Source organism: Nylanderia fulva, unplaced genomic scaffold, assembly GCF_048542155.1.
Source record: "Nylanderia fulva isolate GAGA-0341 unplaced genomic scaffold, ASM4854215v1 Scaffold18, whole genome shotgun sequence".
Taxonomy (NCBI): domain Eukaryota; kingdom Metazoa; phylum Arthropoda; class Insecta; order Hymenoptera; family Formicidae; genus Nylanderia; species Nylanderia fulva.
In genome coordinates, this window is record NW_028190055.1 from 2,281,556 (window position 1) to 2,295,904 (window position 14,349).

Genomic DNA, 14,349 nt, shown 5'->3' on the forward strand with positions numbered 1-14,349 from the left:
TAATTTAAAATGTATTAATTTTTAACTTCAACTAATTATTTTTGATCTTAAACTTATTAATTTTTTTCCTAAGTTAACATTTTTTATCTCTGAATACCAGTATTGTTTTTTTATAAGTTATAAACGTATATTATTTTTAAATTAAAGTATTATTCATTTTCATGTTTATTTGTCGCATCACTTGTAATTACCAAAAAATATATTTCTATATAAAAATCAAATTTTCTTTGTTATTTGTTATTATAAATTTTAAAGGAATTAACAAACGAAATTTGAATTTAATATAAATAACATTTTTAAAAATTAGCTTTTGATTTAACTTTAGTTAATTTAATCTTAACTTTAATTGAGTTAATTTTTTGCTCATGCAACTTTTAACTTAACTAAATTAATTCTTGACTTAACTTAGTTTAAAAAAAATCATTAACTTATCTAATCCTGAAATTAATTTATATATCTTGATGAAGAGAGAGGGAAAAGGGAATGATTTGTCTCCGACGATTGTCAAGATTTGTATAGATTCGTCTTTAGATTCACCGATGGTGAACGACGTACGAAGTACTTTTATCTTTGTGCGTAGGTGCGCACACGTGCAGCGTCGTCGTCGTCGTGTTCACACCCCGTAGTTCCTCTCTCTCCCTCCTTTTCTCTCTTCTTCTCGCAGAGTGCCGGCATCCTCATTTCCGGCCGGTGGAAAGCGGTTTTCGAGAAATTTTACGTAATCTCCGTTTCAATTGTGCGCTCCCGTATCTACATGAGATCGGGGAGATTTTTGTCTTGTCGTACGACTGGGTATCATGTCTCGTTGCAATTCTCTCTCTCTCTTTTTCTCCTTCTTTTTATGGTACTTTGGATAAATAGCTCAGCGGTGTAAGATAGCTTAAAGTACAGAAGACGATGAGTAGATATCTTTGCAAGATCAAACACGATGAAATAAAATATTTAATCGTTAACGTAATTCAATATTTTTGTTATTTTATGTTTGATTATTAACTATTTATTTAATAAATTGAGAAAAAGCAATGGCTATATTTATAAATTATTTTTGTAGAAAAAATGTAATTTGATCGATGAGGGATGTCATTAATTTTTTTCATTAAAAATTATTACATTTCTCTTTTTCAAGATTAAAAATTTTTCTATTTCAAGATTAAAAATAAACCATATATAACTATATATATATATAAATTATTCAAATATTATTTATCAGATTGAAAAAAGAGAAAATTTATTCGTTGCCGGTTTAGTTTGAATTTTTTCCATGTAGCCGAATGGAAAGACCGAAATAATTATTTTATTTGTAATATACGTATATTTTCAAATTTACATATTTTTTCATTGACACGTTTCTCTCGAGTTTATTCAATAGTCGATAGTTGTCACATGTTTTTCATTAAACCGGAGAATTAACAGTGTTATTCGATCATTATCGTGCGCGCTGATTTTCTACACGAGCCCGTTATCAGAGCTGATCGACAATAGCATGTGATTAATGCGTTGGTAATTAATTGTGCTCCTAGATTGACGCGCATAAATCAGGCGGCGTGGAGAGAAAATTTAGCCGTATGCACATTAATGCAATATGTACGAATCGCCAATAACCGACTGATAAAATAAATCTCGTGAATGTAAATATGCAATATATCAGTGTTTAATATCAATTAATTTTAAATGTAACGCGGAATAAAATAAAATGTGTCATCGAGGCGTCGAGTACGACGTATTATTGTAGTAATATTAATATCGCACAATTTGTGAGAAAACCTCTCTAGAAAAAAAATTAAATTTTTTGAATTTGTTACAAGAATATTTTTCTTTCATGCACGCAAAAATAAAAAAACGAAATAAATTTTTAATCAAAATTTACCGAAGTGAGAAACAAGTAATATACCATTGAGCTTCCCGGAAAAAATTTTTTATATATGACAGTATAAAATTATATAAAAATATATAAAATTATAGATATAATCGCAAAATTATATATAAAATATGTCCATACATAATTAGATAAAAGTGTTTTTTATATAAAATTATATAAATTTATACTAATTCTGTATAGAAATATAATCTGTAGAGAATTATAATAATTCTGTATAGAAAACATGATATTTCACATATAATTTTACGATTATATGTATAATTATACAACTATTTATATATAATTATAATATATATAAAAATTGTTTTCCCGGGTTTTCTGATAACGAAGAATAAAGAAGGAAATGTTAGCTAATCTAAATAAATGAGCGACACGAAGAAATAAACACACATGTGAGAAATGATGTACGTACTTGATTAGTTGGCAGATGTCAGCTGGAATTATCTCGATCTTGTTGTCCGAGAGATTAAGATAGGTCAGCGCCGGCAACTCCAGAAGCTCCCTCGGGATTCCGCGGAGATCATTGCACTCCAAATGGACGGCGCGAAGTTTTGGAAACCTATGTGCGGGAATTAGGAGAAAGAGAGTTACGTATGAATTAAGTGCCAATTAAAGTTTCTAGTCCGTAGTTCCTCGCCGCATTTTGTTTCACTATCGCACGTGCGCTCGCGCTTTTCCTTGCTCTTATCGGGGCTGGATTAATCTCTAATTATCTCAGAATGTATTTCGCAACAGTTGATTTAATTTCGGAAAGAAACTAATTTCAAAAAGAACCAAATGGCTTTCTCGCTGCTAATCGATATATCAGAAAAAGTTGTATATGAGAACGTATAGATGTGTATAGTATATATACCTGTGTAGAAGCTTTAGATTGTTGTCGACATTACGGAATTGGTTCCACCCTAACGCGAGCTCTTCTATCGCTGGAAAAGCAATCGTACTTTCAGGTACTCTTGACAGGCCCCCCTTGCTCAAATCTAATCGTTTCGGACATGGCGACGACTGCGTAGCCTAAAAGTAAAAGTATAAAAAAGTCTTACAATGTCTTGAGTAAATTGATCTAAAACATTTCTCGGGTTTCTATTATGCTACAAATTATCGAGCGAATAATTAATTGGAAAATACTATGTTAATATATTGAAACATATATAATTATTATACATATGTAATATTATATCACACAATATTAACCATTTCAAATAAAATATTTGTCTTACGTAAATAGAGAGATGTAATTATGCTAGCTTATATTATCGTTAGCTGGATTATATTATTGCTAGCCAAGATATACATATGTATTATAGCTGCAATATTTGTATGAACCGACTTATGTTATTTACCTCGAACTCCAAGGAGTCCGTGTCTATGGTGTCCCTGTCACAGTCGTTCATGATCAAGCGATCAAATTGCTGATACGCACCTTCTGCATCTTCTGCACAGCCACTTATTTTTACGCGAACACGCGCGTTTTCTCATTGAGTGCACAATTAATTGTTTAACGTAAACATACTCGGTGCATCTCGATGCAATTGTCCTTCGCAATATGAACCACATAATTTCGTTCTACAAAACGTAAGAGTTCCATTCATCAAAATTTGCTTATAAAAATGCTCACTTTGGTTTCTCGCATTTAATTTCATGTAATTTTATATCGTCTCTCGTGAAACTCTCGATCCTTTAAAATGTAAATCGCATTATTTTAATTAATGCCGATTTTGCGATATAAATGACGTTCTTGTTCCCTTGCAATTCTTTGTATATTACAAGCGCAATAGTTGCTCTCAATCCGTTCGTTAGCGTAGAGACGAGAGAAGGATCTCGCTTAATAACGAATCAATAATTCAACAATAGCGTTCACGGCACGATGATTAATCAAACGTGAAGGGTCTGCACTCGCCGAAACAAACATTCAAATAAATTTTAACGTTATAATTTCATGTCACGTTGTTACGATTTGTCCTCTCCTGCGTATTCGAAATTATAAAATGGCCAATCAATGTGGCGCAATTATCGGAATGCGTACAAGTTAAACGCGGACTACTCGCAAATCTAAAGTAGAGCGATGTAGCGCATAGTCAAATAAAAAGATTTATGTAAAATTATGTATTTTTATAGTGTATATTTTATAAGCTTTTTTTATATATATGGAAATATAAATTATATGCCACACAACAAACTCTGCTTTGGTCAGAAATCTGTAATAAATTTAAAACCGATAAAATTTAAATTAATCATTTGTTAATGAATATAAAATTCAGTTGGGATTATATAACATCGCGATAAAAATACGACAAACGATCAAATATTATCCTTTACAAAATTTAAAAATTTCATTTAAATGTAAACGAGCAATGGAATTGAACAAGGTTTATCTTCAAAAATAATTTAAATCGCGTCGAATGGATTATTTCGCGTCCGTTTATTCTCGATATACGTGCCGAGTAAAAATGCAATCTGCGTTTCATTCTTTACACGCTGTATCTTTCTGAGAAAACCTTAAGTTGCACCGTGCGTTTTATCGTCGGGCGAGTCAAAGATTAAAGATTCATAATACATTCAGCCGCATTGAACTTCATTGTAAGAAACCGGCGTAAAGTAGCGACGGTGCACGAGCAATATTTGTGCCGACAAGTATTGTTCTGCTTGTTGCGCCGGCTACGAATAGCCTCATTGTCCGGACGGTGAACTTTCAGCCAAACAATGAAGACGTCAGTCAGAGCTTTCTTATCGACGTTAGATTTCGTCCGCGCGATCGCGCGTGCCAAGCTCCCGAAAACAATACGACGGAAAAATCTCCGCTGCGGAAGTATCGTTAGAAAGCAGAACGCGTGCGTCAAATCAAATTATAATGGAAAATGAAAATACAGATAGCCTCGTGTATTATTTTATCGCAGTCAATGATTCTATCAAAAGTGTTTTCATTTACACATTTATGGATATGTGCGAAACACTATCATTAAAAAAGTTTCCCCGACTTTCCTCAACTTTCGTCACGAAAAATGAAAGTGACTTTCAATTTTTCCGGAATTTTTGTCTAAACCTCATTTAAATTTTTATCATATTTTTATTCTTCATTGAAAATAAGGTGAACGAGCGAAAAATTTTATTTTATAAGCTTTTTGAGCTTTTGTATTTTTTTTTTAAAGAATGAGTTATGATTTTTGAACCATATTCTCGAATTATTAACTATTATCCTTAATATGACCAATCTTTGAAGTTTGACAGCTTCTTAGCGCTGAGATTCGCATCAGAAAATGAGAACTCTTTGTTTGATGATAATGCAGTTTGCCGTGATAATCGCGAACCTTTTCTTCGGGACGCCATTAGGGAAAGTAGCACCGTAGATGAAGAGGAAAATAGGATTATACGAGGAAAAACGTACAAGATACCGTCAATATCGCGGGAAAGTCTCGAGTCGCGAGTGAGCGAACACGATCGTCTCATCATGACAACCGCGTTAATTTCCGGTCGCGCGATGCATCAGATTCAGAAAAGTGCTTTTACATCCTGCAGATTCGATATATATAGTCTTATACGCATTATTTTCGTAACCTCTCGGAGTCAATTGTTTTTTCGACGTTCGGACATTTTCCGATAAAGAAAGAAAAATAAAAAAAAAATAAAAATCGGTCTCGAGAATCGAAATAATAAAATTTATTCGAATGTTACGTATGCGCGCGCGGCTTCTTAGAATGAAAATTCCACTTTTTTTATCTCGATTTCATCAATTTCCCGACGAATAATTTCCCATCGGAACTCGGCCTGATTCTACTTTCCGATCGCGACTCGAATTCATTCGACCGTCCTCGAGTTTTTCATTCGATCCGGAACTCTTGGAACTCTCCTTGACGAGGAGAACCGGAGACTAGAGATAAGGAAGAGCGAAAAGGGTAGGTGAAGAAAATCTCGCCGGGCGGTCTATATCGGCTGGTCGACACGGCGATGGCGTGAAAACGAGAAGGAAACGAGACGAAACGACGTTCCCAGCTAACGGACGCGCTTAGCTCACCGTGAAGGGACGTAGAGAGGTATAGAGCAGAACTTGGCGAAGATGGAGGAGGAAAGAAGAAGCTCTCTTCGTATCTCTTCTCGATCGTCTGCGCTCGTCGATGGTGGCTAACGAGGAAAGTAACTTTCCCGGAGATGTCGGAAAAGTTCGCGACCGGTCGACGATACTGATGTGTCAGTCGAGCGAGAATCCGTGATAATCCGGTCTCCTCCCAATGAGAATCACTTATTTAACAATTCGAGATTTTTTATTCTTTTTTTCTTATCGGAAAATGCCAATCTGAAGATAGTTTGGGATAATCCGATCTTGTAACGGAGATAAGTATTCGTGACAGATCGGGCCGACGATCGAGGGTGTAAATGATGAACTGTAAAATATGTAGATACGACGTAACGCGCACGCGAAGATTATTATAAGATATATAATTAGTAGCGAGTACTGTTATTAATATATATATATCGGACGCGCGAATTCGCGTACCGTTCGGAATAAATTCATCAGAATAATGTAAACCGTTAAACGAATGCACGGATTAGAGACAAAAAGTAGGCGATTAGGAAAGTTGGTGATTAAAATTATAGCTATTTTTAATTCTAATCAATAATACATGACTGTCTCATAATCATAGTTTGATAAACGATATCGACGCATTATAAATAAATGATTAGTTTCAAAATTAAAGAATTAATTCATAAAATCAACTTATTTTCTTGAAAACAATAAATTGATAATTTTGAATTAAAAAGTCTTAAAAAATAGATACATTTTATAAAAGACATCTTTTTAAAAAATGCAAAGTCTAGACTCTGGTCTTGAATGTTTAATTAATAGGAGAATGAACTATTAAGAGTCAGGCGCGTTTAACAATGATAATTTATTGATTCATTCTATAAATGTACGTCTCTGGATCGGATCATCAGCAAGTGATTTAAATTAAAAGACGTATATTTTAATAACTGTCGAGGATAGAATATTACCTGATCGCGAGGCTTGGAAGGATTAATATAACGTTTGAATACTCGACAGTTCATCGTCCGAGTGCAGTTTTGGGTCGGAGCACGACTAAACTCAGTTGAATTAAAGCGAAAACGTTTATCATTGATAGTGTGACATTTCCAATGTAAAAACACCTCGAGCACTGTCATAAATTTTATTACGAGTTGGGATGGCAATATCGAACGCTGAGTTGAAACTTTCGTCAAACCAATCTCCGCCAAAGCGAGATAAGCGTGGTACAGATTCTCAGTATCATTTTCAAGGGTTTGGACTGTCTTTGCTTATTAATGAATATTATCTTTTTTATACAAAATATGAAAATCTGCGTATGAGAGTATCTTTTTTTTTTATAAACTATAAATCACAATTGTTAACACGTTATTATTTTATAAGATTTAATATAGAAAATTGTATCGATTATTATTAATTTTATCAAAATAATTGATATAATTATCGTGTACGTATAGATAAATATTTCATGATATCCTCGCAGATTTTCACTCGACCGCAATTTTTTTTTATATTAATTCACGCATCACGGGCGGTTTACGGTTTGTTTAATAATATACATCTACACACGAAGTCGGATTAATTTCGCTTAATCGATTATCGCACAACCGCGTATTAGTGGTTTCCACACGGACGGTTAAAAATTTTTGACCACAATCGATCCGATTCCGATTAATTTCTCTGGAATTGTGCTGAGAGAGAAACGTGATATTCAAACGCACTTTCGAAAGCTTCTTTGACGTTTCGTACTTTTAATTTAATTGCCAATACCATGCGCGACAATTCCGCTTATCTCTCTGCGGCTGTCGCTAAATTCGATGTGACAGATCGAATGCAAAAGTGCACGATTTTATTGAAGTCGAAAGTACAAAGTGTTTCGGAAATTGATGTAGCACCCTTATTTGCCTCGTATCTTGTGATCAGAACGGTACAGATTATTTCGCTTTTTTTTTTAGTAAATTTGAAGTAATCTTTCTAGAAATTATTCACTCGTGTAATATAGATACGATATAGTTTTTGCAAATTGGAAAATTAAAAAAAATTTAACTTATAACTAACAAACTAAATTTAATCTTTAATATGAAATATCTTCATGATTACGCTTTGAATCCTTTGACGGGCTAAAAATTTGCGAAAGTACGTACTCGCCGCGATAACTCAATGAAAACTTTACGGAAATACCGTCGCGGCATCCAGAATGAACGTCGCTCTTTGGCGTCTTAATTTCTCCAATTTCCCGACGATAATTTTCTGCTATCGAGAAACTGAACCCGAATCGCGGGGTATGGTTCGAATGCACCAAGTGCCCACGTTTGCGAACTGATTCTTTTTCCGAAAACAAAAACGATCGAAAAAGACACTCTGGTTCGCGCGCGCAGACCCCGTTTTTGTTCGTCGGATACGGAGCATTATTCGCGACTACCGCTGGCACGTCACTGCGAGGAGTAGCGCGAAGAGCTTGTCGCGTGTCCTGCACTACATAAAAAGCGGAAGAGAGCACGCTCAGGTGCTTAGAACGCGCAATTTTTACTCCTGCTAGACACTTTGGGCTTTCTTAGCTTCGAGAGAACGACACGTGCTGCTTGCTCCGACATTGACGTTCAAAACCGTTGGAAAGTTACACACACATATATATATATATGTATATATACATACGCATATAGATACACGTACATTCGAATGAGAAATCCTCGACCTCTCCGACTTTACTCTACTTGTGACATGTACAGATATATCTATTCGGTTCCGAGATAGTGCGCTTCGAGAGAATGATGTAGGATCTCGTTGTGAATTCCGAATGTAAAAGGATTTAGGGAAGGAGAGAAGAGAAGATTAGAGAGAGAGAGAGGGGCTAGGATTTAAAAAAAGGCGAACTTAATTTTTCAATTATCGATATAAAAAAAAAAAATGCAAAGTTTGCCAAGCATTTCAGAGTTACGTATTCGCGAGCGATTGAAAGGAGGTTCTTTAACGGTAATTCGAGAAATCGGAATTCAGAAATCTAAAGTTATAAAAATATCGAGGAGAATCTAAGAATGTAATTTACGTATTTTTCCGAGTATTACCAAGCGTAATTGCGTTCTACCGCGATGGCGATCGAAATAAAAGTAATTGGCGAGACACGCTCGAGTCCTTCCTCCCTTCTCAATTACGGAAACGCATTGCGAGACTCGGCCAGAAGACTTCCCTAATAGCCAATTTGATGATCAATTTCGCGTACCGTTGGAATGCACATGTAACGGTGTGCGCTTCTTCTCTCTTCTGCTTCTTTTCCGAGAATATATGTTTCCTCTTGTCGACATTTATTTTCTTGCTATAAAATATCGACTGAAATTCGCTCTGCCACCCTATCTTGTCCTTTTATATCTGGATAAATAATATATTTAAATATATATAACTGGAGAGTGTATCATATGCAACACGAGATATATGTGCATGCACGAGATATATACAGCATCCTGAGATAGCATCTGCTCGGATTGGGAATATTTTGGACGTGGTGAATGGCAAGTCTAGCTTAAAGCAACGACACGCACACATATTTTTCAGTTTCATCGAGTTGACGTATCATCGAAACACGCACGATACATCCTCGCGTGCAAGAACGAATCATCAATAATAATTTTGAAAACATATTTTATCCAACTAAGCAACGTCCCAAAATTTGTCACATATTTTGCGCGCAGCGAAACGTCACGAAGGGGCTCGCGTTTTTCAAATCTAAAAAAAAAAAAAAAAAATGCGAAACGTTCTCGCGCAGAAGTTTCGCGACGCGATCGAGGAAAATCGCGCGGTAAATAAACTTCAATTAAACTTCCGGTGCTCTTACGCGTGCCGTAGAAAATTGGCCGACTCTATCAACGTTCTTCTAATCGCCGATGAACCAAGTTTTTTTCCTTTTCCTCGGTGCACTTTTTCCATCTCTCGCAGATTCTCGCCCGACAACTTTCCATCGAAAAGCCATTTTTGCAGGGACCTGCGAACGGCACTTTGTACCCTTTTCATTCCGGCGATTTCGCGACGATGGCCACGTGATTTTTTTTTTTCAACCGTGCCGTGGAACGCCTCGGTTTTGCATTTCACGGTGGGCCGAGCGTGTCGATCCAATCTCGAGTTGTTCGAACGAGCAACGTTCGTTAAGGCGAAATTCCGCAGTTTACTTCTGATCGAACGAGTCATTTGAAGGCGAAAGAAAGCTGTTGGATAACGTATAATCCCGGGAATAAGCGTATGTATATATAATGTATACGTATACGACGCTCGCGTCGGTCCGTAACTCTCGTAATATGATTTCACGACGTAACAATGTAATAATAACTTGGAATCGAGTCGCCCGATCGTTAAATTTCACCCGCGATAAACATCGGATGGATCCGCGCACGAACCTCCCATTCGGTCGCAGTAATAGTCGTGGGGAGCCTAATTATACCGATATATATACAATCATGATTCGTATGACTGGCTGTTAAGGCTAATAAACTCCAATTCTAGTTTCGTTGTTTGCTCTCTCGCGAGAGTTACACCCCCACGAGCGAAAACGCGAGATAAGGACGAAGCTCGACGATATCGCGTTGCCTGGTAATTTACGAACGAAGGGAATATATAGGAAGGATCTGCGGAAATATAGGAAGCGTCTTGGGGATATGTTACGTTGCACACCGTGAGTCTTTTATCCAAAGTTCTGCTTTTGCCGCGACAGGAGAGCGAATATTTGATACACGCGCGATCGCAAATGCGCGCCGAGGAGGATATTTGAATAACGCGATAAGGATTTTCTTTTCTCCCGGGCGTTCGATAAATACATTGCCATGTGTTTTCACAGAGGGAGGTTGACGAGGGTGGATGATATCTATCGGTTGGTCGATTAGGAAAGATCGCGCGAGAAGATGAATCTTGCTCGACTTTTTGGATAGAGGGACGAGATGCGAAATCGTTTGGAGAAAAAGGCACGAACGCAAATTGTATCTTTCGACAACAAATAGTTCATCATTCGTACATTATTCGCTGATTTTTTCCTTTTAAGGTATATACATATTTATTAAACTCGTTTGAAATTTAGCAATTTTGCGACGTAATTTAAGGTGGAAATCTATTTATAATTTGATGTATTCAATATTTTAATGTGTGCATATATGTATATATCTTATTTCTTCAAATGTTTCTAACATAAAATTATAAATAGAATTCTGTCTCAAATTTTTTCGTCAATTATAGTGGATCTAAAATCGTCTTTATAAAATAATTTACATGAGGGAATATTTCATATTTCCATGTCGCCATTTATTCTATTATTGGATTGTAAACTTTCTTTTTATTTTTATATATTATTGTTGCTTTTTTATTATTTTTTTTGCATTCATGATAATTTTTCTTTTTTGATTTTTTATTTCTGTTCTTTATTATGTCCATGTAATTGTTATATATGGAAGATGCAATTAAAATGTTATACATCGTTACATTAGTTCTTCCACAGAGCTCTGCCATATCAACGTAGCATTTCTTCTTACTCGAATCTAACTCGTTCGTTTCTTCAAAGATAGTGTTACAATCTCGGAACTGGCTTTAATAATCCGGATTTTTAAAATCGTCTCGACTGTTAATGTTTAAACAATTCCTTTAAATATTTAAACTATATTTAAATGAATATATTTACTCTATAAAGAAAGAGAAATTATATTCATCGCGTGTTGTGAATATTTATTTCTTTTTTATCTTCTTCATAAAGACATATATATAGAAATTACGTACCTATTTGAATAATTAGAATATTTACATTTTTAAAAAATCTCATGATTATTATAATTAAAATTACACACACATGTATTTATTGACATTTTTAAATGTGCAAACATTTAAAAATGCAGGTGAATAATTTATTTGTTTGCACGAGGAAAATTATTGTGCTTATTTAACAGCTATTTAAATTTGCATGGGGATAAATGTACTTAATTTTTTTTCTCGACTTGACAGAGGATTATACATTTCATTATAATTCTTTAGTAAAAAAGATCATTTTTTAAGCGTACAACAATGTCTGTTCAATATGTGCAATTATCAATGCTATAATACGCGTCGATATACTTCAAAAGATTAACTAGACAATCGCGGTGAACACAATCTATATCAGCATCGTAAACGCGTTAATCTCGTCCAATGAACCGGAAAGTGATAGTCGACGTAGCTGTTTGTCTTGTAGAAACCGATCAATTTTGCCGAGTGTAATTTCCGAAAGTGTTAATAATCGCAAAACGCTCTGATATAAGTTCTGATGCAAATTGCCGGCGGCGAAGCAATTGTGCGTTTCATTAAAATAAAGAAGATTCCGACTCTGTAAACTCTTTTTCGCAGATTTATCGCGCAACAAGTCGTTTCGCTATTTCTTATCTTTCTTTGTTGTGGAAAAAAAGTACGCTTTTGCAACATTGATATTTTTCTTCGCGATATTTGCATCGTCGTATTTTTATTATTCTCTCCTTTTTTTTCTCTCTCTTCGATCCGTAACAACGAAGAATTATTCAAATGCTTTTCCGGCCGCTCCTGCAGCGTTTCTTCATGAGAAACCGCGTTTAATGAGCCGTTATCGCGTGATCTCGTTAACAGGAGGCCCGGTATATATAAGGTGAACTTGGTCGATTTTTCCGTAACGAGAGCATCATTATCGTCTTCGCGGATTTTTTCCTCTCTTTTCTTCTCCTGCGTGCCATGTTCTGTTTTTCCACTTGAATGGATCTTACATTGTTCCAGAAGGATTTGGAAAATCAGGTGGAACGAGATGCCCCTTTTGTTTCTTCTCTCGTTCTACTTCCTCTCTCCTTATCTCTCTCTCTTTCTTTTCTGGCTAATACCAAAGTTCGCGAAATTTTTTCTTGAGAATTCCTGCGCGGAATTCACAAGATGTAGTTTCCGGGTGTTTTTCCATCGCTGTGTCCATCCGGAAAAGCTCGGCGTCTCTTCCCATTTAATCTTTAGTGAATAGGATAAGAACTGTTTACCGTGAGTTTTGGGTTGAAAGGTGATTCTTGTGATAGTTCGAGCGACAACATTATAATTAATGCGCCGTTGCGCTGCGGAAAAAAATGCGCGACTTCAAGTTTCCTCGGCGAAATTTGATGAATTCAGATGAGAGAGCTTGTGCGGCTAAGGCTCGTAACGAGGCAAGTACGAGAACTTAATATAAGGAACCTTAATAAGAATTCTGCTTTGACGACAGTCATCCGCTAAGCAGATAGATATGCGCGCCGCTCTTTTACAGGCCCTTGGAAACTATTTCGTTGACGAATAAAAAAACAAAAGAAACGAAAACAAAGGGGCGAAAGGGTTTCCGCCTGCCCTCGGCGTGTTTTCCCCTTTGTGACTAACAAGCGGAATTCATGTGAACGCACGTCCGCTGCTGGTTTACTCTCATGAAGATCTTTTGAGAGCGAAAACGGGACGAGGCGACAAACAAAGAGAAAGGTGGGGATTTGACAACAAGATAAACTAGTAAATAATAACGTACTTTGACAAAAAACACGAATTACCGGCGCGAAAAACGGAGCGTGCGTTGGATTTTTTTTTTTTTCTAAGTAATGGTAGAAAAATGTATTTTTTGTTTACGCTAAAGAAATATCAGCTCTTGATATCGAACAGATATTTAAATGGATTATAATGATCGAAGGAAATGTTTTACTTCGTACGTTTCTCTCTCGTCGGATTTATTTACAAGTTACAAGTTACAGTTGTTCTCGTTAGCGAGACGAGTTACGATAAAAGCCAAGAATTGTTTTTCACTTTAAATTTATCCGACTTGTTTCTTATTTTCTCAGTCGTCCTCTAGTATGTATTACAAATTTCGCAGTTTTCTGAAATGAGTTTAGGAAGCAAGTTGATTTTATTGCCTTTGTGGAAACAAACGTAATGGGTGTTCGGTTGCTCGGAATATCCGAACAGTCTCTTATAAAGAATGATTGAGAAGCAATCCGAGATGTGGGATGGACAAGGAAAGACGAAAATAGCGATGCGAGTGTTGTAACTGGCAACTTTTCCGAAGTGCCTTTCAGCGATTAAGGGGAAACTTTCGCGATTTACAGTGGATTTCAAGGAGAGCCGCAGACCTCGCGGGTCCAATCGGGGATTTACTCTTGAAATCGCTATTTGAACTTTATATCTTCCCAAACGAGTTTTCCGCGATGTAGATGGCTTTGAGTAGCATCGAACGTAACTCACTTAATTGTGACAGAAGATAACATTATCGCGAGATGTGATATAAGACACACATGGCGATATTGCTCGTTCTCTCGCGATCTGTCAAATCTAAGCAAAATTCGCGAAAAGCACATTGAAAATTTACAATTTATTTTCACAAAAAAGTTATTTTATTATTTCTTTTATTTGAAACAATCGACTCAAAAATGAAAAAATCGCTTCTTTGAAACAGTTCATAATAGTTTATTTCGATACTTGTATGCGTATAAAA

The 14,349-nt window shown here is 35.8% G+C and overlaps 1 protein-coding gene across 1 annotated transcript in view; it reads right to left on the minus strand.

The window, feature by feature from the left end:
- Nucleotides 1-14,349, minus strand: part of Phlpp (PH domain leucine-rich repeat protein phosphatase) — a 67,662-nt gene that overhangs the window by 15,136 nt on the left and 38,177 nt on the right. The window contains 2 exon segments of the mRNA XM_029322351.2: nucleotides 2,292-2,438; nucleotides 2,733-2,890. Coding sequence (XP_029178184.2) covers nucleotides 2,292-2,438; nucleotides 2,733-2,890 — 305 coding nt within the window.